Raw genomic sequence first — 27,811 nt, 5'->3', positions numbered from 1 at the left:
ACACTGCAGCCTTAGCAATCAAGTACAGCCAAACTCAGACATTCAGGAAAGAGAAACTATTGCCTAGAATGGCAGATCCCTGCTCTTTAATTAGCAACTCTCATAATGAAAGAAAGAGCTCTAGAGTATAGGCAACCTATAATGAAGAAATAAAATAAGATGGTTCCTTTAGCCAGCCAGCGGTTGTCAAACAGCAAGGTTATGGCTGCATGGTTTGAACAAAAGCTTAGTAAGCCACTTCTAAAAATAGTCATAATGAAGTACTAGAACATGTATTACCATTTTAACACATATCTTTTACATTTTCTTAGCAACCTCAATTTAAGTAACTGTTTTCACATCCACTCAAAAAAACCCCCAACTATTTCTATTAATAAGCACAGTAAATGCACAGTAATTCTGGCACAAACACAGTTCAAGTTCAAAACACACACATACACACACTACTCAAACCCCACAAACACTAAATTTCTAATCTTCACTTTGTAAAGTTCCTTACAATCACACAGCCAGTGAATCAGTAATTTCAATGGGGATCCAGGAAATTATCAGCTCTAAAAATGATTCCCCATTATTTTATTTAATTTAGCAGAGGATTCCACCAAATGCATAACCAACATGATGCAGCTTACGATAGCATTACTTTTTTTGTCCTCAAGAACAGCCTTACCGAGCTGGCATACTACATACCAAAAAGAAAAAGTTCAGTTTAGCTATTATACCCTAAATTTAAAAAAAGAAAGCAAAAAGAAAGAAATCATTTGTGAAAATAAAGTTTGATTCTAATCTTCTTGTCTCAAAATCCTATCTAATGTCTTTGTGTGTTTTTAGATACTTACAATTGCCAAATGCTTGACCTTTTTTTTTCCTGCATAGCTGGATTTTCTCTTGATGCGCTATAGGGAAAGGGAAAAGGAAAAGGAAAGGGGGTGGCGGGGCAGGTAGAGAGAGAGAGAGATATGAAAAAAATGTGTTATTAGTGAGGTAATCTCGGTTCCTATCTAAAGAACAAGGGGTCCAAGAATTTCATGAACTACATTGAGGAGAGTCAACAATTTCAGTAAATAGTTACTGTATTTACTAATATAAATAAAACACAACTAATATAAATAAAATTGCATTCCTCCCGCAAAGAGCTCAGACAACTGAGAGAGACAAAATTGTTATCTGTGCTGGACAGACAGCTAACAGGTCTGAGTGTTAATACTTAAATTTTTTATTGAAGAGCTATCCTTCAACTTTTTTATTAAAATACTGCATTGTAAATCCCTGTCTCTACATAAATCTGTCGTTTGTCTCATACTTCCAGCTCTCAAAAACTAGCTTGTAACTTTATTGTTCTGATGGGTCATTTTTCACAGGACTAAAACTTTTCCATCACTGAAAAGCTAACAAGGGAAGAAAAGAAACAGGACTGATTAGATAATTTGACAAAATTTTAAAAAGAAAAGGAAAAAAAAAAAGGCATTGCCAATCGATTTAGTGAGGTTTGTAAGGATTCTGCCATAACTGTCAGAGCCCCCTTTTCACTTCTCTCCCTCTCTCTTTTTTTTTTAAAGGACTGAAATTGATTGAATTAATTCAATGGAGAAGGTTAAATTACTGTTTTTTTTCCCCACTAGTTTACTACCATTTGACTGCTAGAACTAAAAATAGTAATGAAAAGTGGAGCCTGCCTATATGCAGTTTAACTATTTACTCATTATTTATTCAATTATCCTTTAAAAGCTGCAGTTAAGAACGTATTTGTTAGTATTTTAGCTTCTTTGTCCAATACATGAAGATTAAGATACTAATCTTCCTTCTTAGCAGCTACAAGCAACAACTTTTGCAAATTGTAAATATGCTATACAAAGTGTACAGGATATAATTATAAGGAAGTAAAAGTTGGTGGTTAGAAAATATTTTCATAAACTTTAGAACAATGTGTCAGGGTGTACTGTTACTGGTAACTCTGATTTGATAACCCAAACTGAAAAATATGGGCAAATTAGGGGGCAACTAGTTTACAAACTTTTCATGACCTCTTTCTAAAATTAAAGTGAGGAATGCTGTTACGGAGGATTTGACCATTAGATGGCAGCATTAGGGGAAATTTAAGATCCAACCGACAACGATGTCAATGGAAGGTTGCTTTTTGCATGACTAATTAGAAACAGGCAAAAATAAATAAGTAAATCAGGAATATTTTAGAGAAGTCACTGGGTAAGAATGATTTAGTTTCCTATGCAGCAGATGGAAATTTTATCTCTTCCTGACATTACTGCAAAAGTAGTGTCAATTTCTATATTCTTTGGAAAAAATGACTGATGAAAGAAATTTTCACATATTGAGGTATGGGTAAGTATTCCGGCTTATACGTGATTTAACTCAAATGTTATGCTGACTAAAACAGCCTATTTGTGGCCTATCAAACATATTTTGTATAATTATTAAAGAAAAGGGTGCACTGACCAGAAGTAAAGAATGTCCACGTTAAAAACAAAGATGAAATGCCTCCCTTCCTGGGACACCAATGCTGGTACTCACTCTTTTGATAATAAGACTCCCTTCCCAGGTGCCAAGGCCATACTGACTCACAGTATATGTGCTGATCTGGTTTTTATGAAACCTTGAAGGAATGTATCCTTGACTTGATATTAGTTTTCTGACAAGATATAAAACTGCTGAAAACTCTGCCTCTCCAGAGCAGCTACTCAAAGTTATCTGAGAGGCTATCTCCCAGGCGATAGTCCTCCGTTTGGCTCAAATAAAATTCTTTTCTATTCCAATCATAGATTGTTTATTATTTTCATCAACAGACCATCATTTAATTGCCTTTTAGAGGTTGTGGGAATATTCCCCAAGAGGTCTTACTGGCCCAAAAGGCACCCACTTTGATCAGATTCTGTTACTAATTGCCAGTGTTTCTTTAGACCTCTCCTAGGAAACAGAGCAAGGGGCTTGGATCCCCAAGATAGGACTAGTTCTGAATAAAGGAATGAATATTAGTAAACAATGAGTAACCTAGCAAACAATAAGTAGAAAAACACCAGAGGTACTTCTCATACAAACCGAATCATCTCTGTCCATCGAACAGCTTCTTGAAGCTCCATCAGTCTCTCTTTATATTGGTTTCTCTCCATTAGAACTCGGGCCATTTCTACTCTAGTAAACCGCTTCCGTTGGGCTGTGGGAATATCACTCTATAACGAAAAGAAGACTACAGATCACTCTGGGAGCCTGTATCTGTTTTAGTGTTATCTCAGACTTAAGTAAAAATTTTAAGCTTTTAACATTCCTTAATTTCTAATCTAATGGATAACTTGAAGAAAAATGGCCTTACAAAAATCAAATCTATAAAGAGATATAATTAATTACTTATGACTAAAAAGAAGTAGACAATTTAATTCCTGAATATAAATACAAATATTTTAATATATTATAAAGGAAATACAAAGAATAGTGCAGATTTTGAAGAAAACCAAAAAAGCTGTTCTCTCTATAGATTTAATATGCTCACCTGCAAGTGCTGTTCTCACTAACAACAGTATTTTAAATTCATGTTCTATATAACAAATGCTACTTATTCAGAAATCAGTTACAAGTAAGTTCCAAAAGGGGTTCATTTATCTCCAACTACCAATCTACATACACACTCAAAGCCAGCCAAAAGCATAAAAACTTGTTGGCTAGTTACCAAGGTATCCAATGCTAGAAATCACTAAAACAACAAAAGAAACATAACAAGATGGAGACAACAACTGTATTAACCAGAATTATTATCAGGGAGAATAAGGAATTGTGAGTATGATAAGACCCCAAAGGGGCATGCTAGACTTCCCTCTACTGCTGATTTCTAAAGGCTCTTCTTGAGAGGAAGCCCAGTGGGACTTTTATTTTGCGGAGTGGAGTATGTACATTTTGAATCAGAGCTGAAAGGCATGGGACAGTAACAAAGAGGCTGAGCTTAGCCCTCAGCAGCTGTCTTCCTTTGACCTCCAGCCACAGAACTTGACCTCTCCTTTAAAAAAAAGTCAAGCAACAAATGATTAAAGGATTCTGAGTTTGCAACACAGCAATCCCACTACTAGGTATATACCCTGGAAAAACCAGTAGACTCTCACTGTAATGTTCATAACAGCATTGTTTATGGTAGTAAAAAGCTGAAAATAACCTAAATATTCATTTATAGGAAAACAGATATATAAATTGTAGTAAATTCATACAATGGGATATTAAAAAGCAGTGAACGTGAATGAACTACACCACTATACTACAACTAAGGTAAATATAAAAAAACATAATACTGAGAAAAAGAAGCAAGTCTCCAAGACTAAACACATATAAAACACAAAAACAATGAAAATTAAACCATATGTTGTAAGGATACACACATGTGTGGTATTATAAAAAAAATTTTTTTCTAGTTAAGAAAATGATAAATACAGCATAGTAGTTTCCTCTAGAGGGAAGAGCATAGGGTAGCTTCAATGTTTGATAATGTTCTAGTTTTTAGGTTAAATGGTAGGTTCATAACGTTAATTTATTATAATGTTATTTATAACTTATGTGTCACATATATTTTTAAATGTATCAAATATTATATAAAACACAAATAAGAGATTGAAGGGGTACCAAATAATCATTCTGATTAGGACATCCATATATCTCAAGCTTGATACTTGACTGGCAAACACACATAGGAATGATAACCTAGCTACCAACAGAATGACTAATGTTTAATACCATTAAACTATTTTTATTAACAATAAAGCTTTCATATATTTCTAAGCTGAAATTTCAAACAAAACAAAAAACTCCAAAATATCCCACCTGGTCCCTGAGCTTGAATATGCAAATACAAGTCAGAGCACAAAGCCACAGAGGAAAAAAAAGCACAATGCATGTAGTAAAGCTTAGCATCTGGATACTACGTGGGAGCATGATCTATTCTACTCGTTATCATAAACATGATTTTGACTTTTTCTTCTCATCTCTATAATGCTATATCCAAAGCTTCATTAACAAGATTTCCCCCAAATAACAAATGTGATAAGGTACAAAAACAGGTCCAGAACTATAAACCTACATCATCATCATCTTTTGCTTTTTGCCTTGCATCTTCAGCCTCTGCACGAGCTCTAGTAGGGGAAAAAAACAAAACATGTTATTTGAGTTGACTTCACCTTTTTAAAAAATACAGAATAGATTAAAATTTTTAACTACCATTAAATGATTATTTTTCTTTTTCCAAACAGGGTTTTTAGCTGCTTTCAATTAGGAGAACATTATCATAGCGCTGTTCTCAGAAAACCAGGTATTAAAGAAAGCTGGGTAAAGGAAAATAATGAATGTTTACAATTCCCTGATTAGCAATATTTGAACAGCTCTTCTAACTTCTTTCACATCATGACATAAGCAAAAAATGATAATATTCAATAAATGGAAGGGTCTGCTGAAAGCAGAGGCAATCAGCCAGGTACTTAACCCCATCCTAACCCAGGCAGCTCTGGGCCCTTCGTGACTCAAGAGGGCTAAAGGCAGCAGTTTGCCACGGTGGCACACTGGCAAAGCTTGTTCAGTTTAGAACAAAATGGTGAAAACTTACTTCCTAAGCTCTTCCTCCAATTCTTTGTTCTTTTCCTCTAGCTTCAGCTTGGCTTGTTTCACAGCCTCCAACTCCCCTTGCAGCACATCTTTCTCACAGGTAAGTTCATCCACTTTTGCAATCAAATCATTCTTCACTACATTCAATGCATTTCTAAGAAACATATTTCAAGAGCACCATTACAAGCAAATAATCTTTTTATGTCGCAGTTTATTTCTCTTGTAGACTAAGTAACTACAATTACAATGTTAAATAATAACTGAAACCATCAAAAGTATTCTACCTGATGCTGTCTGTAGATAAAGGTTTAAAAAAAAAAAACCCCACAAAGCAATGGTATGTTTCTACTCTGCCCACTTATCAAACAAAGAATAAATGGAGGAACTTCCCTGGTGGCCCAGTGGCTAAGACTCTGTGCTCCTAATGCAGGGGGTCCAGGTTCGATTCCTGATCAGGGAACTAGATCCCACATGCTGCAAACTAAGCTAAGAGTTTGAATGCCACAACTGAGAGTTTGCACGCTGCAACTGAGAGTTCGCATGCCGCAACTAAAGACCCCACATGCCACAACGAAGATCCTGTGTGCTGCAACTAAGACCTGGCACAGCCAAGTAAGTAAGTAAGTAAATAAATAAATACTGGGGGGAGGGGGGAGGAAGAATAAATGGATAAGGCAAGGCAGACCACCAAATTATTAATAAGTCAGAATTAAGTAAAATTAAACGTTTAACAAATAGCATCCATAAGGGTACTGCTCTTAATAAGTTCGGAATAGATATTATCTAATCAACAAAGTAAAATTAATCCTTGAATTTACCTTTAATAATTAATAAGAAGATCTAAGCTTGAAAAAAGTGAAAAAAAAAATCTAAGATCTAGTTCCTTTTGGGTATCGTGGACATAACAGGACCTCATTATAGCTGCATTCTGCTTTGGATATACACAGATGTTCCAAAGTTGCTCTGACACAGCAAATTAACAAAGGGACCTGATCTGCTTTTCCACGTGACTCAGGACCTGCTGCACTAAACAAAACTCCAATGTGTTTGAGGGGCTAAGACCCCACAAACTGCTACTATGGAGGAGAACTCTGAAGAGGTGGACTGCGTATACGTAAAAATGTTTATGCAGAAATAAAAGAAGCCCCAAGAGGAGAGATAAGAAAACAGACATCCCAGGGGAGGGAGCAAAAACCACTCAGGACACATCTAGAAGATTAAAAGAAAGGCATGGATACTTGTAGGGAAAAAGGAGATCAAAACCTCTTTCTGAAAAAAATTGAGCAATGAAACCTATCCATCAGTGAAATTGGGTCCCATTAATTATTTGCTTGTGTACAAGTATACACACAAGCCCACACAGGGAGAAGGGGAAGGACATGGGGTAGTGAGACTACATTTGGTGCTGTTAAAATTAAAGATGCACCATTGAGTTGGATGAGAAGAAAATTCAGTATCTTTTCTTCCCTGTTAAAATTTTGTATATACTTACTTGGTTTCCAACAGTTGTGTATTTTCCAATATAAGATTCTCAACTTCACGACCCATTCCTATTAAAAAAAAAAGGAAAAACTTTGAAAATAAATTTATCAAAATTATATAAACATAAGAAGCTATAGTCACAAATTTTATTTTATAAATTTTCTGTCCTTTAGTAATCTCATTTTGTCTATAATTTTATTTTATATATCTACTTGTATGGATTATAAAATTATGCATAATTACCCAACACAAAACAAATCTAAAGATTTTCTTAATCTGTATTTTGCTTCCTATAGATAATGTTCCAAAAGAATGAAGACTTTTCTGTCAAATATTCTAAAAAGTAGCAGTATTTAGGGGGGGAAAAGAGTAGTATTAATATGGATCAGAAATAATTTCTAAATCATACCTGATATTGTGGGCTTTTTGCCTAAAAATTAGGTCTTATTAATAGCAAACAGGCAGAAACAAGAAAGACAGAACCCCAGTGCAGATGAAACCTTACCAAAGAAATTATGGTCTTAAAGCCCATGCATTCCATGTAAAGCAAAAACAAAAAACAAGAAATGCTTTATGTAAGAAACAGCATGAAAATAGATCATTAATCTGTAAAGTTTTATGCATGATATGAAAAACATCTGAAATCACAATGTTATGATTTAATGCATAATGAGGTGCAAAAGATAGAAATTAAGATGATTTCCTTCATTCTTAAGGATGCTCTGATATGTTATCAATTCTTTTGCAAAATAAAATTGAATATAATTAAGAGTAAAAATCCCAGATCAATAATATAAAGATTTCTTCAAAGTGCTACCTCTGAAAACAGTAATACTTAGTTCTCAATTTATAGAATCATGCTTAATAATTCAATGATTACTGTAAGGTGCCACGGTAGAGCATTCAATGAAAGAGCCAATGTAGTGATCTTTAGAGAGAAGAAAGCGATTTAGTTTGCTACTGCTACTGGTAAGAAACTGAAGAAATCAAACAACACTAGAGAATATACCTCAGAAAGTTACAACAAAGCAAAGCAAAACAAAACAAAAAACCCATCATTCCACTTATCTTAAGCTAATATTGACAAATCACATACAATGGAAGAAGTAATATTCATAACCCACCTAAAAAAGGAAGGAAATATTTGTAAAGAAAACAACATAAGTTAAAGGAGTTAACATGTCCCTTTATTTTAAAAAAGAGGTAATACTTCCAATGACTTAAAGATAATTTAAAACTCAACCAACTGAGGAATGCTGAAAAGTTCAATGCTCACAGACTCATATTTTGTGTGTATTATAATTACCTCAAATATTCTCAAAGAAGGTACTTCTACCATGAAGAATAAATACCAGAAACAGTAGCTTATTTAATCATTTACGTATTTCTAAAAAGTGAAAATAAAGACAAACTAAAAAAGTTTCCAAGTTCCAGTTTAATAATGAATTTTGACAAGATATGTTTGCTTAAAACACTAATGTTAACTTTTCAATAAAGCTATAGAGTCAAAAGAAACAGGGTTGAGGTTGGGTGAAAAAAGTTTATATAATGATAATGTTTGCTAAACTCCCAAGCACATAGGGAGATAAGCACAAAAGCTGAAAATATATGCAGGGGAAAAAAAATAGTTGAGCAGAAAAAAAAAAGAGAGAGAGAGAGAGCATTAAATGAGAACAGCAGCCAAGACCACCTAGCTTAAAAAGCAGTAATATTAAAGTATTTAAAAGCATACACACCAGAATATTCCCCTGGGTAAGCAGCCCAAGAGAAAAAATGAATGAGAATCTCAATTAGATTGTTTTCAGAAAGCAAGATCTATACTCATTTATTTCAAAATGAGAGAGAGGAGTCAATAAAATTGAAAAGATGTACAGAAACCAAACACAATAAAGTGTAAATGTTATAAATAAGAAAAATTTTTGAAACATGTACTCTATGGATGTAGTTTCTAGAGTAAACACGTTCCCAATGAAGAATTCTCCTAAAATCTAGTGTATAAATTTAATATATAAACAATAGGATTCTCCAAAATTTTCACTTTGAAATGTATTTATAAAAACCAACTGATGGGCTTCTCTGGTGGCGCTGTGGTTAAGAATCCGCCTGCCAATGCAGGGGACACGGGTTCGAGCCCTGGTCTGGTAAGATTCCACATGCCTCAGAGGAACTAAGCCCGTGTGCCACAACTACTGAGCCCAAGTGCCACAACTACTGAAGCCCAAGTGCCTAGAGCCCATGCTACACAAAAAGAGAAGCCACTGTAATGAGAATCCCACGTACCACAACGAAGACTAGCCCCCTGCTCTCTGCAACTAGAGAAAGCCTGCGGGCAGCAACAAAGACCCAATGCAACCAATAAAAATAAATTAATTAGTTAATTAATTTTTAAGAAAAACATAACTTGAAGTGGCCCCATTTCTATTCGTGACTTCAACTAAGCATAAACTTAGGTCTAACATATTTGGAAAACTTACCTATTTAAAACAAGCAAAAAAACTGCCTGACAGTTTTAAAAATAATAGACATCTCATGTGGATTTGCACTGATTCTCAAGCTAGGTCCATAAATGGGCTTCTGGATTATCTGTTACTTCCTTAAAAAAGTATACACAGTTTTATCTATTTCTATATGTGCATTTTCCCAAAAGTACACTACTCTCTTACAAATTCTCCTGTAAAGGAGTTTTAATTCCCAAAGGAAAAGAAGCATAGGTTTAGAAGTGAGACAAAACTATTAGAGCTATTTAACAACCCATTCACTTAGCTGCTGTGCTATGTGCCAAAGACTTAACAGGGAACAAAAGATATAGTTGTCTTTGCCACATTGAGCTTATCATCTAGCCAGGGAGACAGGCATACTAAAAAAACTATGATAAAGTATTATGAAGAGTTGCATAATAAACTACAGTGGGGAGTATGTTTCCCGACAACTGAGCTTTAACTAGGGGATCAAGGCAGAACTAGAACTGCCATTTAATCAGAGGCAAGAAGGAGATATAGAGACAGATACATAGGTTTTTTTCTCTCTTTTTTTAAAGAAAGGAAGCAATCAATCCTTCATGACTGGTTTTGAGGGAAGTGAGAGAGATTTAGGATGGAGAACTGAGTTGATGGTGAGGTCATTCATTGAGTTAGTACATACTGGTATAAGAACAGCCTTGTGGGACAGGACAATAAAGAAAGATGTTGACGAACTGAGCTTTAGGCATATCAACTATAAAGTTTTACAAATCATCTCAGAGGTGCCTAGTGGGCTGTTTGGAAGTAATAGTCTGGGGCTGTAGAAAAAAATCTTGGATGGAGAGAAAAATTTTGGAGCAATTAGCTGTGAAAGCCAAGAAACAAGAGCAAATAAGACTTCCCAAACATGGAAGCAGGCCTGGGCAAGGAACATGTGAAAGATGGGCAGAGAAAGCAGATCCTGCAAAGAAGACGGAAAAGAAATAGTCAGAGGCAGGAAAGAATGCAAGGAAGTGTGATACCACAGAAACCCAGCAAAGACTGTTTTAAACACAAATGCTATTTGAGAAGTCATGTAAATAATTTAGAAGGAACTGCTGGATATAGCAAACAAGAAGGTTGTTTCAGGGAAGGTTAGGTGGGGGAGAATGCCAGATTGCAGTCAGATGAGGTGCAAGTGGGACTAGGGAAGTCGTGCCAGTTAAAAGCAGCCACCCTTTCAAGAAGTCTGTTTTGTTCACTGGTGTATCACAAGCAGCTAGAATAGTGCCAGGCACTTAACAGACACCTAACTCACTGATATTGCTGCAAAAAAAGCATGCCTGGAAATGGGAGGAGAGTAGGTGATAGGGTGGAAAGGTACTAAACATATGGAGTCAGAGGAGGGCAGTAGTTTTATTTTAAAATGGAAGAGACCTGAACATGTTTAAATGACAACAGGAAGAAGTTAGTAAAAATAGTGAAGCTGAAAAAACAGAATTTAATCAAGAGAAAGAAAATCTCAAGAGTAGAATGTATGACTTCCAAGTTTTAGAATGTGGCCATGCGGGTAAGTGACTAAAGTCAATAGAGAAAAGAATCAATGGAAATAAAGTCAAGGGATGAGACAGCAATCAAGATAAAGGACAAACCATGGGGGATTATCTCTTTTAAATTATTAAAAGCCAAGTACTGAGTACATGCATACTGACTGCAAAAACAAGGGACGAGTTTTACAATAGCACAGTAATTAGAAAAATGAATAATAAGTTATAGAAATGGACTATAGAAATGGACTTATTTACCAACTGAAGATCATTTAAAGAACTTTGGGAAACAATTCTACTAGTTTTAACTATGTTCCATTTAGTAAGTTTTACACCGCAATTACTATTGCTGAATTGAACAGAAGGGAAGCCAAGGAACAACTACGTGCCTTGGAGATTTCATTTTAACATCTTTGACTGACAGTATTCATGTAGGCTTAAATCACTACACTTAATGTATTAAAAACTAATCTGGAACATTCTAAAGATAAATATATCAATATCTGCAAAAGGGGGCTTCCTAGGTGGCGCAGTGGTTAAGAATCCGCCTGCCAATGCAGAGGTCAAGGGTTCGATCCCAGCTCCAGGAAGATCCCACATGCCGCGGAGCAACTAAGCCCCTGTGCCAAAAAAAAAAAAAAAAAAAAATCTGCAAAAGGGAAAAAACAGTAGTTTACAGTCTCTTTTTTTCAAAGTGGAAAGGAAATCAGGATTTTGCTTTTAACCTATTTATTATGTTTCATTTTCTGACTTAAAGAATGGAAGCTTTTGGGAAAATACTTGATTTAAAAGACCACAATTATTTCTAAGTACTATGTGGCTTTTTAACTCTTTACGAGAAAGTAAGTTTGGGGCCACCAACCTTAATAATGATATTATTCAATACTGGATCATAAGGAAGCAGAATGTACAAAGTACATTTTAAAAGTACTTCATTCTGGTTAAATACAAAGGGGGCATGAAGGAAATTTTTTTTTTTTGGATGATGTATATTGATTCTGGTGGTACCTATACAACTCTATGCATTTGTCAACACAAAAAAATTGAACTTTACTGTATATAAATTTGAACATAAGTTGAAAGATTAAAAAATTCTTCTTTCTGGGACTTCCCTGGTGACTCAGTGGTTAAAAATCCGCCTTTCAATGCAGGGGACACGGATTTGAGCCCTTGGCCTGGAAGATTCCACACGCTGCGGAAGATTCCACAAGCCTGTGCGCCCCAACTACTGAGCCTGCACTCTCAAGCCCGTGCGCCACAAGAGAAGCTACTGCAATGAGAAGCCCACACACTGCAACGAAGAGTAGCTCCCACTAGCAGCAACTAGAGAAAGCCTGCACACAGCACAGAAGACCCAACACAGCCATAAATAAATAAATAAATACATAAATTCGCTAAAAAAAATTTTTTTTATTTCTAACATTTTCTGCATCTACCCCTCAATTTTGCCAGGAAATCAGTTTCTTAAACCAATCAAATCTTAAAAGGAACTTTTCATGCATAATTTAATGTTAACAAAATTAGAGTATAAATTTAAATGTAAAAATGGAGTGCTCCTTAAGAATTAATCTTTTAGCCTTTCTTGAGAAATGCTCATTCAACTGCTTCCAATGTTTTACTTAGACTTTAATGGGTATGTCTAACTCAGTTTTATTTATGTACTTTCAATCTCTCTATAAGACTATGAGCTCTGTTTAGGCAGAACTTGTGTTTCCTTCAAAAAATACTTGTCGAGGACATAACTGATAACAGATAAATTTAACATAAATGAATGTGACCAACACCTCTCTAGAGTCAAGAATTGACACACAGCACCTTTTAAGAACAGGGTAATCTATATTGAATTTACACTAAGGGATACAAAAAATGTTTAGAGACCAGTATCTATTCCAAAGGCATAGATTTTTTTTTAAGATTATAAGGTTTTCAATTTCTGTAAGGTCTTAAGTTATAAGAAAGGCACACCAAAGCTAACTGACGTATCATGTAATTTTTTTTTTTTGGCCTCATCTCACGGCTTGCAGAATTCTTAGTTTCCAAATAGGGATTGAACCTGTGAACCCTGCAGTGAAAGCACAGAGTCTTAACCAATGGACCGCCAAGGAAGTCCCATTCCTGCAATTACTGCTGAAAGGAACTTTAGAGATTACCTAGAGTAGGAGTAAACTTTTTCTGTAAAGGGCCAGATGGTGAATATTTTAAGCTTTGTAAACCACATAATCTCTGTTACAGACAACTTAACTCTGCTGTTGTGGGACAAAGGCAATTACAGACAATAAGTTAAAAAATGAGTGTGGCTGTGTCCCAATAAAACTTTATTCATACAATAGGAGGTGAGCTGGATTTGGCCCACTGAGACAAATGCAATATCCTTTTCAAATCAGATATTCTTCAGCAACACAAACTCTAAAATGATTACATTTCCCAAAGGGCTAAAACAGAATACTCTGTGAAATCTCAGAAAAATCAAGTGTTATAATTTCTTATTTAATTATGATCAAGAGGATTTAATGAACTCTAAGCCAGGAAGTAACTATCCATCAACCCACAAATCTCTACATCTACACATCTATACACATACCCCATATATACATATATCACTGTGCTTCTTCTGTGTAATACTGTTCTCAAAATACAGCAGGATTCAATAAATTGTGTTACATGAATTCAAAATACAAACTAAAATGCAATTCAATTCTAGGCACATCCATATGTGAAGACGTTTTCATTTATAACTTTATGATCTCAAAGAATACATTCCTATTAATTAGGTAAAAGTGCAATAATTCTGCACCACTGGACAGTTAGGGACATTTAAAAGAAATTTTCAATTAAATCATTTTAAAAACCTATTTTTAAAACAGCATGTTACTACTTCAGATAAACTATCATACCTAGTAAATCTGCTCCTTCATCCACATCTCCAATTAGACCTGAACCAGCTGAAGACAGTTCTTCAAAGAGAGATTCTGTATTGCGATCAAAAGCTTTGTTCTCTATGCCTTTGGTGGGAGTGCTAGGCAACAAAAACAAAACCAAATCAACAAATATGTCAAAGGTGTTTTTAACAGTGCAAAATGAATACAAAAGGCTAAGTTACATAGGAACTTTTTACCTGTAATTTACATTTAATATAAAATATAATTTAAAAGAATTTCTCAAGGGTTTCCTAAGAAATTCCCATTAAACTCTACAGAGAGAACTGTTGAAGAAAACAGAATGTTTTTGTGGTGAGATCCTAGCAAACACAAACAATAAATGGCAGCTAACAGAGCACTACTCTACATTGTCTGGGCACTGGTCTAAGTCCTTTCACAGATTACCTTATTAAAATCTTCACACCTACTCTACAAAAGACCTGCTGCATTTATCCCAACTTAACAGAAGAGAAAACTAAAGAGGTTATGGAATTTGCCAAGATCATCCAGCAAATGAGTCAAAGGGGCAGAACTCAAACCCAGGGAGTCAAGCTTCAGAATCCATGATGTTAACTACCATGGTCTATGTTGTCTGGGTATAAATTGGCATGACGATATTACTTTTCTTTTAAGGGCAACTTGGCAATATCAAAATTTAAAATGCAAATACCCACTGACCCAAGAACCTGATGTCAAAAAATAACTCCTACAGGGAATTCCCTGGCAGTCCAGTGGTTAGGACTCGGTGCTTTCACTGCTGTGGTCTGGGTTCAATCCCTGGTTGGGGAACTAAGATCTTGCAAGTCAAGCGGCACAGTCAAAAATAAAAAAATAAAAAATAAAAACTCCTACAAAGCTTCTGTCACAAGAAGGCAATTATGTATGTAAAAGGATGGTCAGAGCAGCAAAAAGTTGAAACAACCCAAGTGACCATTAATAGGGCACAGCTGAAATAAGTTATGGATATACATAAAAGTTTAAACTTTTGACTTTGAAAATATTAAAACACAGCTTTAAAAACCAAAGAAACCCATTACATAAAGGTGCTTTTTAAAAAGCAAGTTGCAATATAGTATGTATAATATAAGCCCTTTTTTGCAGGGGTATGAAGGAGAATGTGGAAATGTGCATGTTTTTGCATTAGTGTTACATTAATAGATAAAAGTCTGCACAAGATTTCCAGTTAAACATGGTGGACATAGTCATTTATCACCCAATAATTCAGAAACTCAACTAAAATTACAGTAAAGGAATTTAAAAAGTATACGCCCACAAGGACATAGGGAACAAAAAGAGACTACAGCAGATGAAATATGAACAAAATTCTATAAGATGGAAAACAGATGGGCAAACAGTAGAAACTGATTTAACAGACCAGACAAAGCTGAAATTTAAGCCATTAGTGTTTAAGGAGAAAGTCTGTATGCTGCCAGAACCCTGAAAGGCTCAGGAATTGAAGGAACCAGCAATCTGCAGAGAGAGGCATGCAAGAGGAACATAAGATAGAGGGATGGACTCTCGCCACTACTATTCAACATAGTTTTGGAAGTCCTTGCCACAGCAATCAGAGAAGAAAAAGAAATAAAAGGAATCCAAATTGGAAAAGAAGACGTAAAACTGTCACTGTTCGCAGATGACATGATACTATACATAGAAAATCCTAAAGATGCCACCAGAAAACTACTGGAGCTAATCAATGAATTTGGTAAAGTTGCAGGATACAAAATTAACACACAGAAATCTCTTGCATTTCTATACACCAACAATGAAAGATCAGAAAGAGAAATTAAGGAAACAATCCCATTCACCATTGCAACAAAAAGAATAAAATATCTGGGAATAAACCTAACCAAGGAGGTAAAAGACCTGTACTCAGAAAACTATAAGACACTAATGAAAGAAATCAAAGACGACACAAACAGATGGAGGGACATACCATGTTCTTGGACTGGAAGAATCAACATTGTGAAAATGACTATATTACCGAAAGCAACTTACAGATTCAATGCAATCCCAATCAAATTACCAATGGTATTCTTCACAGAACTGGAACAAGACATTTTACAATTTGTATGGAAACGCAAAAGTCCCCGAATAGCCAAAGCAATCTTGAGAAGGAAAGACGGAGTTGGTGGAATCAGGCTTCCTGACTTCAGGCTATGCTACAAGGCTACAGTGATCAAGACAGTATGGTACTGGCACAAAAACAGAAATATAGATCAGTGGAACAGGATAGAAAGCCCAGACATAAACTATGGTCAACTAATCTATGACAAAGGAGGCAAGAATATACAATGGAGAAAAGGCAGCCTCTTCAATAAATGGTGCTGGAAAAACTGGACAGATACACGTAAAATAATGAAATTAGAACACTCTTTAACACCACACACTAAAGTAAACTCAAAATGGATAAAAGACCTAAATGTAAGGCCAGACACTATCAAACTCCTAGAGGAAAACATAGGAAGAACACTCTTTGATGTAAATAACAGCAAGATCTTTTTTGATCCACCCCCTAGAACAATGGAAATAAAAACAAAAATAAATACGTGGGACCTAATGAAACTTCAAAGCTTCTGCACAGCAAAGGAAACTATAAGCAAGATGAAAAGACAACCCTCAGAATGGGAGAAAATATTTGCAAACAAATCAACAGACAAAGGATTAATCTCTGAAATATATAAACAGTTTATCCAGCTCAATATCAAAAAAACAAACAACCCAATCCAAAAATGGGCAGAAGACCTAAATAGGCATTTCTCCAAGGAAGACATACAGATGGCCAAGAGGCACATGAAAAGCTGCTCAACATCTCTAATTATTAGAGAAATGCAAATCAAAACAATGAAGTTATCACCTCACATCGGTTAGAATGGGCATCATCAGAAAATCTACAAACAGTAAATGTTGGAGACGGTGTGGAGAAAAGGGAACCCTCTTGCACTGCTGGTGGGAATGTAAATTGATACAGCCACTATGGAAAACAGTATGGAGGTTCCTTGCAAAACTAAAAATAGAACTACCATATGACTCAGCAATCCTACTGCTGGGCATATACCCAAAGAAACACCATCATTCAAAAAGACACATGCACTCCAATGTTCACTGCAGCACTATTTACAATAGCCAGGACATGGAAGCAACCTAAATGTCCATCAACAGATAAATGGATAAAGAAGATGTGGTACATATATACAATGGAATATTACTCAACTGTAAAAAGCAATGAAACTGGGACATTTGTAGAGACACGGATGGACCTAGAGACTGTCATACAGAGCGAAGTGAGTCAGAAAGAGAAAAAAAAATATTGTATATTAACACATATATGTGGACTATGGAAAAATGGTACAGATCAACCAGTTTGCAAGGCAGAAATAGAGACACAGATGTAGAGAACAAACATATGGACACCAAGTGGGGAAAGTGGGTGGGGGGGGGGGGATGAATTGGGAGATTGGGATACCAAATTGTACACTCTAAATATATGCAGTTTATTGTAAAAAATAAAAAAATAAAAAGTTAAAAAGAATCCACCTGCCAGTGCAGGGCACATGGGTTCAATCCCTGGTCCGGGAAGATCCTACATACTGTGGAGCAATTAAGCCAAAATTAAAAAAATAAAAAAATAAAAAAAAAAAAGAAAGAGAGAGAGAGAGAGAAAGGGAAAAAATTAATCATCCAAGAAAAACAAAAAGTTTTTAGAAAAAAAAACTGATGAGGGTTGAAAGATAAAGTTGAAGAAATCATCCAGAAATTATAACAAAAATAGAAGAGACAGAAAAGAGGGGAAAAGGGGGACTTTCCTGGTGGCACAGTGGTCAAGAATCCACCTGCCAATGCAGGGGACAGAGGTTCAAGCCCTAATCCGGGAAGATTCTACATACCACAGAGCAACTAAGCTCATGAGCCACAATTACTGAGCCTGAGTGCCACAACTACTGAAGCCCACACGCCTAGAAGGCCCATACTCCGCAACAAGAGAAGCCTGTGCACTGCATCGAGGAGTGGTCCCCGCTCACTGCTACTAGAGAGGGCCTGCATGCAGCAACGAAGACCCAATGCAGCCAATAAATAAATAAATAAATAAATAAATAAATTTAATAAAAAATTCAAAGAAAGAAAAAGAAAAGGGGGAAAGGGGAATTATGAGGGTCAGTCCAGAATGTTCAATATCTACCTAATGGGTGTTTCAGAAAGAGAGAAGACAACAAAAAGGAGAAATAAAGAGAAAATTTCTCAACTGGGAAATATGAATTTCCAGATGAAAGGACTTACTGCAAACATAAAAGAAGACCCCTACATCAAACACATCATCGTGAATTTTTAAAAAGGAAAAAAACAAAACAACAAACAGGGATAAAGATCCTAAAAGCTTACAGAGAATATGTAAAAAAGCAAGAATCAAACGGTAACACTCCAAAATGAACATGACAATGAATTAAAGTCTTTACAATTCTGAAGGAAAACTTCTGAAGATTTTCCAACCTAGAATTCTGTATCCAGCCAAACTATCAATCATCCCTTTAAATGACATTTATTACATTCAAGTTCTCAAAAAATTTACTTCCAAAACAGCTTTTGCCAGCAAAGTCAGTAAGAATATGTTCTGTCAAAACAAAGGCATAAATTAAGAAGCAAGATGACATGGTGTCCAGGAAATAGAAGACAGAACAGAGGAGAGAGGTGGAAAGAACTCCCAGCATGAAAATGAGAGCAAATTCCAGGACCAGAGCAAACAAAAACGTCTACATTGGAGAATGGGAATAGAAGGTGTCAAGAAACTGGCTTTATGTTTGGCCATTTTGAGAATGTTTACATCTATGATTTGCAGGGTATCTGTCAGTGAATTAGTGATAGGTATGTAGAAACCTAAGCAAAAGAAACAAACAAAACAAAAAAAAAAGCCCTGAGGCTTTACTAAATTAAAGAAAAACAAAGCTGTAAAAGAAAGGAAATGTAATCATAGTATATTCTGTGGCTAGACTGTTATTAGTATTTATATAATCACAATGATATAAATAATGAATGTTAACTGAACAGAAATTGAGATATAATTATACTGGGAGGAGGAAAGGAAAGATGATGGTTTAAAGGGCTATATCTTTGTCATCTTCCACTATAAAGTCAATAGCTAATATTGCAGCCTTTTTAAAACCAGGGCTCCTCAGTTGATCCACAGAATACAGAAAATGATTTGAGTGACTATTTGCTCAATTCTCCCAAAGAAAGTACCTAGCTAGTACTATATTAGATGCACAGGAGTATAGCTAATTCACTATATACAAGGGGTGCCTTAAGGCATTAGGACTTGATTTTCTCACAGAATCTCAACTGAGAAAGAGAGGGACCAAGGAAGAACAGCATAAGGATGTGATTTAGATACCTGAAGATAAACATACCCAAAGAGACTGGAGAAGTGATAGAGACTGCCTCTTAGGAGTGGGATTGAGGGGTCACTAGGGGCAAGGGACTACTACTGCCCTTCATATTTTGTATTACCATTTGATCTTAGTACTGCATACATACTTTAGTCTAATAAAAATATGTTTTCAATTTTTAAAAAGAGGTTCAGAATGACAAGTGCGCACAACTGTTATTAAGGAGCCGCATCTCCTAGGTTTAGAGCAGGATGAATAAGAAGCAAATTTCACTTTTTTACACTCTACATTATTTAATTTCTTAAACAAAAATAAAGAAAAAGATATTTCAATAGGGCACAGCCTTTGAAATCAGAGTCCTAGATTGAATCCCAGCTCTACCTCTTGCTAGCTTGGTAATCTTGCACAAGTTACTGTACAACTCTGAGCTTCCTTATTTGTAAAATAGGGGTGAAGACATCTACCTCATAAGGTTATAATTAAGATAAAATTATATAAAATAATAATGATTGTAACAATAATGTTAGCTAACATTTATTGAACTGAACACTTTGCCAATGATTTAACATACATTGATTCATTTACTCTTTAAAACCATCTGAGGTATTATCATAATTCTCTTTTATGGATGGGGAAACTTACCTCAGATTCAAATCCAAATCAGGACTTGAATACATACATATTCTAGGCTCATGCTTTTTAACACTACTGCATATAATGTCTAGTAGTGATCAAAAAATGGCATATACTTTTATGGTCATTGTTAATTAATTAAAAAATAAAATCTATGGAAGAAATTAAAAGAAAGGCAGCAGCTCCTGTGTGACATTCTTGAACATCAATATATTTCAGATGATGTTCATTAAGAAGATACATAACCATTCTCTTCTAACCTCAAAACAGCCCTCCACGTAAAATGATACTAAAATGAGACCAATTTCTCCTAGTAATGATATCAACAGAGTTTTGACAGGAGTATATTCTCTTCTTCCTGACTGGGGGAAGCAATAAAGTTTCTTCAAATTATTGTTTTCCCCACTTTTGCTGTTATGTTTTCCCAAGTTCCACAAAGTATGGATTACTCCTTGGCTGTCTTTTTTCCCCATCCTTTCACATGCTTCTAGTCCCTGATGCTGCAAAGATAATACTTCACAGAAGATTTAAACTATGTACAATGTCCAGCTTCAAAATGAGAAAACAAGAATAATATCGACATTTCTTCACCAAAACATCTGAATGCGTTTTATCTGGTCAGACACCAGGGGACAACAGTGTGCTTCAGGGAGAGGGGACAGGGAAGAATAAGATGTCCTAATAAGACTTTTACAGTACCTTGAGCCTTTATATCCACTGAGATCTTTGTCCATATCCAACTCAGGAGTGGACTCAATGATTGCCTGAACTTCTGACTTCTCTTCATTTTCAGCAGAGCCTTAGGAAAGGACAAGATAACAAAAATAATGGATATAACACATATTGCCCCTCATATGAAAATTGCTTCTATGGCTGTAAATACATTATTTGATCATAAAAAATTTTAAGAGTTGATTCTAGGAAACACAAGGTTAGATAGATAATATGTCTTATATTCAATTAACAGTCAATATCAGCAACTAAAAAATAACCAAAGAAAGCTCTCATTTGTGTTTCTTTGGACACAGTGCCATATACACCGGGCCAGAACTCACTGTTTTCATTGTATTAAAGGGGTGAAATACAGAGAAATTAAAGACAAAGATTAATAACCTGATGGAGGAAACAGAAAAAGAATGTCCTTCTGCCTTTCAGGCTCTTCAACCCCCCAGCCACTGCCCCAGAACTTTTCTCTATAAAACTTTGTTTAATCAACACATCTTTTAAGCTCATTTACAATTGAGTATAATTTTATAAATCTATGGCAGCAACACCCCAAAAATGTATCTTCTCACAATCACATCATCTGGATTTTTGAAAACTCTGTCAGTATGGAAAGAACTAGGGTCACTTACCTGTTGACACATTTCTAGTTTCTTGAACTACCTGTACTTCAATATGCTTGCTTATTTCTGACTTATCTGGTGTATCTGCAACTTTCACAAATCCTTCATTCTCTTCATATAAAGGAGTATCACTAGGAATTGCTGCCACATCTGAAGCAACTGTTGATGCTGGAGTGGTAGCTTTAGATCCTCCCTGGCTAACATCAGAAAGTTCATCCTACAAATAAATATGATTAGGGAAAACATTCTGATAAGCAATTTATTTAAAACTATCCTTTAAATGGGTTAAGAAACTTGAGAGAAAATTCTATTAAAAAACAGTAAGGCATTGATTACCAAAGGAAATCAATAAATAACCTCTGCAGATTATTTTCAAGTAATTGGGAAATATTTAAGTAATCATATTTTTCCAGATATACATGAGATTCTAGTAGAATTCCTGAAGATAAAAGCAGATTGGCGGTATTAGCAATAAAATTATACATTACTGTCATCATCAGAGGTTGTAATGGCAGTCCTAATTTGTACAATCATTTGATAATAAAGACTTGTTTCAAAACACTTAGAGCATGTACTGTGTGGTAGCTACTCTAAAACAGCAGTGGAATAACAAGATTCTTAATTTCAGGATAGAGTTTTGTAAACAGTGTTCTTAAAACATCCTGCATCCAGGGAATTTCCTGGCTGTCCAGTGGTTAGGACTCCATGATATTACTGCCTAGGGCCCAGGTCGGGGAACTAATAAGATCCTGCAAGCTTTGCATAATCGCCACCAAAAACAACAACAGCAACAACAAAAAACAAACTCCGGCATCTGGATCATTTGAAGTGCTTGTAAAAAGGACAGATTCTAAGTCCAAGCCCAGATTTTAGGCAGTGTGATCAGGTAATCTGCATGTTTAACAAGCAATCCAGGTCATTTATATAATCATTAAAATTTAATAACTACTTATAAGATCCACAGATAAGCTTCAAGAATTACATGCCCAGACTGAAAATTTATGCAAAAATTTATGTACAATGGATTTTTCTAAGAAAAAAATATACAAATTTTATCAGATTTTCAAAGGGGATTGTGACTCCAAAATAATCAAAAACAGCTGCTGAATGGTTACCAATAATGAGGCAGTTCTTTACAACAAAGTACTCAAGTCTTAAAGAGAACCTGACAAAATGTTTAGTACTAGTAATGATGATGGTGATGATTAGGGTGAATTTACCAAATCTGTAATTTTGGATAAGTTATGTATTCTTTCTATACCTATGTTTTCTCATCTGTAAAACAGAGATAATGGTACCTAATTCATTGGATTATTCTAAATTTTTCTATATAAAGACTTAGCAATGTACTCACACATACTGTTTAAAATGTTGGCTATTTATTACAATTTATAACAATACATTATGCACAACTTTGAAAATTTTGCAATGCATGCTTTTGGCCTAAGGGGGGGAAAAATTATATAAACATATTAAATTGTGCTTTGGTGGGAGATGATTATTAGCAACTTTTATTTCCCTCTTTAAAATATTATCTTTTTTAACTTTTTAAAAAATATTGTTTAAAATACATCATAGCTAAATCAACTATAGTTCAATAAAAGTAAAATAAAATACATTATAGCTATAAAAATAATGGAATAGAATCCAAGCAATTAAAAATAACACTGGGCTTCCCTGGTGGCACAGTGGTTAAGAATCTGCCTGGTGGGGCTTCCTAGGTGGCGCAGTGGTTGAGAATCCACCTGCCAATGCAGGGCACACGGGTTTGATCCCTGCTCCAGGAAGATCCCACATGCGCGGAGCAACTAAGCCCATGCACTACAACTACTGAGCCTGCGCTTTAGAGCGCGTGAGTCACAACTATTGAGCTCATGTGCTGCAACTACTGAAGCCCACGCACCTAGAGCCCGTGCTCTGCAACAAGAGAAGCCATGGCAATGAGGAGCCCACGCACCACAACGAAGAGTAGCCCCCACTCACCGCAACTAAAAAGAAAGCCCACGCACAGCAAAGAAGACCCAACACAGCCAATAAAAAAATAAATAAATAAATAAAAAGAATCCGCCTGGCTAATGCAGGGGAGACACGAGTTCGATCCCTGGTCTGGGATGATCCCATATGCCGTGGAGCAACTAAGTGTACGCCACAACTATTGAGGCTGTGCTCTAGAAGAGAAGCTACCACAACTAGAGAAAGCCCGCACACAGCAACGAAGACCCAACGCAGCCAAAAGAGTAAAAGCTTAAAAATTAAATAAATAATAAAAATTAAAAAAACCCCTAACACTATATCAATCGTACACTACCCGAGAGATTTAGGTTATTTTAAGTGCTGAAAAGTAAGAGGGTGTTCAAATTCAAGACTCTATTCAAGGGACTTCCCTGGTGGTCCAGTGGTTAAGAATCTGCCTTCCAATGCAGAGAACCTGGGTTCGATCCCTACTCAGGGAAAGATCCCACATGTTGTGGGGCAACTAAGCCATGCACCACACTAGTGAGCCCACACACCACAACTAGAGAGCCTGCACACTCTGGAGCCCTGCACCACAACTACAGAGAAGCCCACAAGCTCTGGAGCCTGCATGCCACAGCTAGAGAGAAGCCTGCATGCCACAACTAGAGAAGGCCCCACACTGCGATGAAGAGCCCGTGCACCACAATGAAGATTCCATGTGCCCCAACTAAGACCCGATGCAGCCAAATAAATTAAAAAAAAAAAAAAAAAAAAAGACTGTATTCAAGTATAAGAAAACATTTTTTGACGTACAGTCCACTTACACATGCTGTGATGTATGGCAACTACAATGAAAGTAACCATACTTGGAGAACTTAACCATCACCCAAACTCTTAGTTTTATAACATTAAAATGTTTTCCTCTCCACTATCTTAATATTTTAATTTACTATCATGCATTTTGATGTATGGTTGAACTAATATAAAGCAAGTACCAGATGAGAACGTAGGGCATGTAAAAGAAAATATATCTCCTATGGCAAACTGAGACCTCTTTATCCCTTCAATAATCCTCCCACCCACACTCTTCATCCCTTTCCCAGGCTCTTGGAGGTTCCCCCCTTGTTTTTGTTTTTAATGATGAGAAATGTGTAACATCACAGACTGCGATCTAGGATGTTTTTACTCACTAAGAGTCTTGAGTATGTTAGCTCTACTGGTGGGCTTAAGCTCTAAAACGTGGATAAAACCCAAATATTTGCTGAAGACCTTCATCCTGGTAAATTTTTGCTAGTCTCATTTTTTGACAGTTTATATTGTACTTGGACTTTTATAATAGCTGGTCAGCTATGACTATTTATTGTTCATCATCATTTTAAGAAACATATATATCAATGGCAGATGACCCATTTAGAAAAAACAAATCTCACCTGAGATTCTGAACCTGTCAAAAGAAAAATAAAGTGGTATATCCATATTAGCATACAATACCCACTTAAAATGAATTTTCAACAACACAGGAAAATGCTGTGTTGAACTGGAAGAAAAAAATGTATATTTTTAAGGAAATAATCAGAGCCTAGTAGAGGATGTCACTTATAATAGCAAAAAACTGAAAACAAATTCTCCAAAATAGGAAATTAAGAAAATTATAGAACATCCATACAACAGAATATTATGTAGCAATTAAGAAACTGTGTTGGGGGCTTCCCTGGTGGCGCACTGGTTAAGAATCCGCCTGCCAATGCAGGGGACAAGGGTTCGATCTTTCGATCTCTGGGCCGGGAAGACCCCACATGCCACGAAGCAACCAAGCCCGTGAGCCACAACTACTGAAGCCTGTGTGCCTAGAGCCTGTGCTCCGCAACAAGAGAAGCCACTGCAATGAGAAGCCTGCGCACCACAACGAAGAGTAGCCCCTGCTTACTGCAACTAGAGAAAGCCCGCGAGCAGCAGCGAAGACCCAACGCAGTCAATAAATAAGTAAATAAATTTTTTTAAAAAGTGTTGTAGAAGAATATTTACTGAGATGGAAAATATTCAAAATATTTTGCCAAGGGATTGGGGATTCAAACAGTTCTGTACAGTATAATCAACTAAAGAATGGCTAGAAAAGGCTCTGTTAGGAAACTCATGACAATTTTAACAGTGGTTGCCACTGGGTAGTTTGACCATGAGTGACTTTTTGCTTCTACTATGCCCTGGTTAGCACTTTTAAATATATATATATATATTTTTTTTTTTAAGTAGAAGAAAATCATAAAAATCATAAATCTATATATGAAGTATAGTTTCAAAAACAATTTCTTTAAGTATATAAAGTGATGAGATAGTTAAGTGAAACAGTATAACTAGATGAAATTCTCTTTTCAATTTGAAAGTTTCGAGAAAAAGAAAACCATTCATACTATTTATGAATTGGGACTACCCATTCATTATTGCCTTGTCTTTAAAATAACTTTATCTACAGTGCAATATTAACCATATGCTAATAAAATTAGCTGAAATACACAGGCAACTATTTTCTTCTGTGCATCTCAAATAAAGAGCTGATTTCCAATGGGAAGACAAACCACTGACTACCTCCTTGAGCTGGAGACTGCCACCTAATATAAAAGTATCTGATAAAAATTCCATCAATTTGGCTTGTTAGAAGTTGAGTCTGGGGACTTCCCAGATTGCGCAGTGGTTAAGACTCCATGGTCCCAGTGCAGGGGGCCCCGGTTTGATCCCTGGTCAGGGAGCTAGATCCCACATGCATGTCACAACTAAGAGCTCACGTGCCACAACCAAGGAGCCTGCCTGCCACAACTAAGACCTGGTGCAACCAAATACATACATACACACACATACATACATACATACACACATACATATTTAAAAAAAGAAGAAAAAGAAAAGATGAGTCTGGAAAACTGACAATAATATTTCTGGAGCCAAAGAGGACTGTAGTGAAAATAACTAGAAGTCACCCTGAGTACCACTCTCTTGATCTTTGTTTTAATGTGTACTCTAACAGAAAAAACAGAAGTGGCATTATTTTGGTTACTCTAATAGCCTGGCTAATTTCACAATATAAACAGCTTAACAAAAGCCCTCTTCCCCAAATTCATTTGTGGATCTGGGAGTATGAAATAAAGTAACCAGCACAGAGCTGAACCTAAAATAGGAAAAGGACTCTGACACATTAGGGGATCTCAAGATTTAGGGCTACAAAGAAGTGGTAAATTAGGATCTACTTAGAAGATGATATTTGAAAATTTGTTTTAGGCTATCCATATAACATGAGATTATTGACCTGCAACTTATTTCCCTTTTATACTTTTACCACATTAAAATATTTTACACATATTAAAAAAGCTCACTGTGTGGGCTGTACTTCTGACAGCTGGATCCCAGGGATAGCGCATGAGAGCTGAAGAGGGAAAAGCTCTGAATTTTTGGGAACAGCTTTCAAAAGAGGTATTTCTCCTTGGTCTCCCAGGCAGTGGAGACATAAAGCTCCTAAGATTAGCAGGAAAGCAATGAGATGGGAAGTCTCTGCCACAGTGTTTGACCGAGGGCACAACATTCTTATGCTGTATCTCCTATGGAAGAAATTACAAAATTCTGACACTAACAATGCCTCCAACTAAAGCTAGAAAGAAGAAAGACAAACCTAAATACTAGCCTGTTAAAAGATAACATGTACTGCTTTTGGTCAACAGTAAGTTCATAAGATATCAGGTACAAAACAAGGAAAATTTTTTACTAGGACCTAAATGGAAACTGGAAGTATTTGTATGAATTATTCAAAGTTATAGGGGAGTTGCATGCTATTATATCACATTCAATCTGTGACTTCTGGAGACCTCTAATTCCTATTTTATGCTGGTCATATGCCAGGTTATACTGTTTTGGCTAACAGTTTTGACTACAAATTTTGATTTATCTGAAGACCACTGAGCTATCAATTTCACTTGCCTGATGTCATTAAGATATCCTCTTCAATGGCACATGTGGATGCCAAAAATGGAGACTTACCAGGTGGTCAAGTCTCTTTCTGATAAATGTTACGTGTTTTGTAACACCATGCCCACTCTTCAGTCTTTAAGAAACTCTCACATTGTAGGCTTTTCATGTCACTGGAGAATGCCCACAAAAACAAGGGACCTGACTTGGGGTTCCAGTGCTGTAACTATAAAGGAATGGCACTCTTGTGCAACAAAACAAAATAACAAATACTGGTGAGATGTGAAGAAATTAGGATCTTTATGTATTGTTGGTGGGGTTGTAAAATGGTGAAACTGCTACAGAAAACAGCATGGAGTCTCCTTATAAAAATAAAAACAGAACTACTATATGATCCAGCACTACCGCTTCTGGGTATAAAACCAAAAGATTTGAAAACGAGGATTCAAAGAGATAACTGTACACCCATGTTCACAGCAGCACTCTTCATAGTAGCCAAGAGGTAGAAGCGACCCAAACGTCCATTGAGGGATGAAACGGATGAACAAAATGTGGTGTAGGTATACAATG

General features: G+C 35.9%; 1 protein-coding gene across 5 annotated transcripts in view; it reads right to left on the bottom strand.

Moving 5' to 3' along the window:
- Window positions 1–27,811, bottom strand: part of SPAG9 (sperm associated antigen 9) — a 147,097-nt gene that overhangs the window by 23,772 nt on the left and 95,514 nt on the right. For all 5 annotated transcript variants that reach the window (XM_057714048.1, XM_057714050.1, XM_057714046.1 and 2 more), the window contains 8 exons: window positions 21,344–21,551; window positions 20,688–20,787; window positions 13,951–14,072; window positions 7,082–7,139; window positions 5,591–5,743; window positions 5,072–5,123; window positions 3,055–3,185; window positions 840–896 (listed from right to left, as the gene is read on the bottom strand). In XM_057714048.1, coding sequence (XP_057570031.1) covers window positions 840–896; window positions 3,055–3,185; window positions 5,072–5,123; window positions 5,591–5,743; window positions 7,082–7,139; window positions 13,951–14,072; window positions 20,688–20,787; window positions 21,344–21,551 — 881 coding nt within the window. The remainder of the gene's footprint in view (window positions 1–839; window positions 897–3,054; window positions 3,186–5,071; window positions 5,124–5,590; window positions 5,744–7,081; window positions 7,140–13,950; window positions 14,073–20,687; window positions 20,788–21,343; window positions 21,552–27,811) is intronic.

This window comes from Hippopotamus amphibius, chromosome 17, assembly GCF_030028045.1.
Source record: "Hippopotamus amphibius kiboko isolate mHipAmp2 chromosome 17, mHipAmp2.hap2, whole genome shotgun sequence".
Classification (NCBI taxonomy): domain Eukaryota; kingdom Metazoa; phylum Chordata; class Mammalia; order Artiodactyla; family Hippopotamidae; genus Hippopotamus; species Hippopotamus amphibius.
The sequence above is the reverse complement of the archived record's forward strand: the minus strand, read 5'-3'. Positions and strand labels throughout refer to the sequence as shown.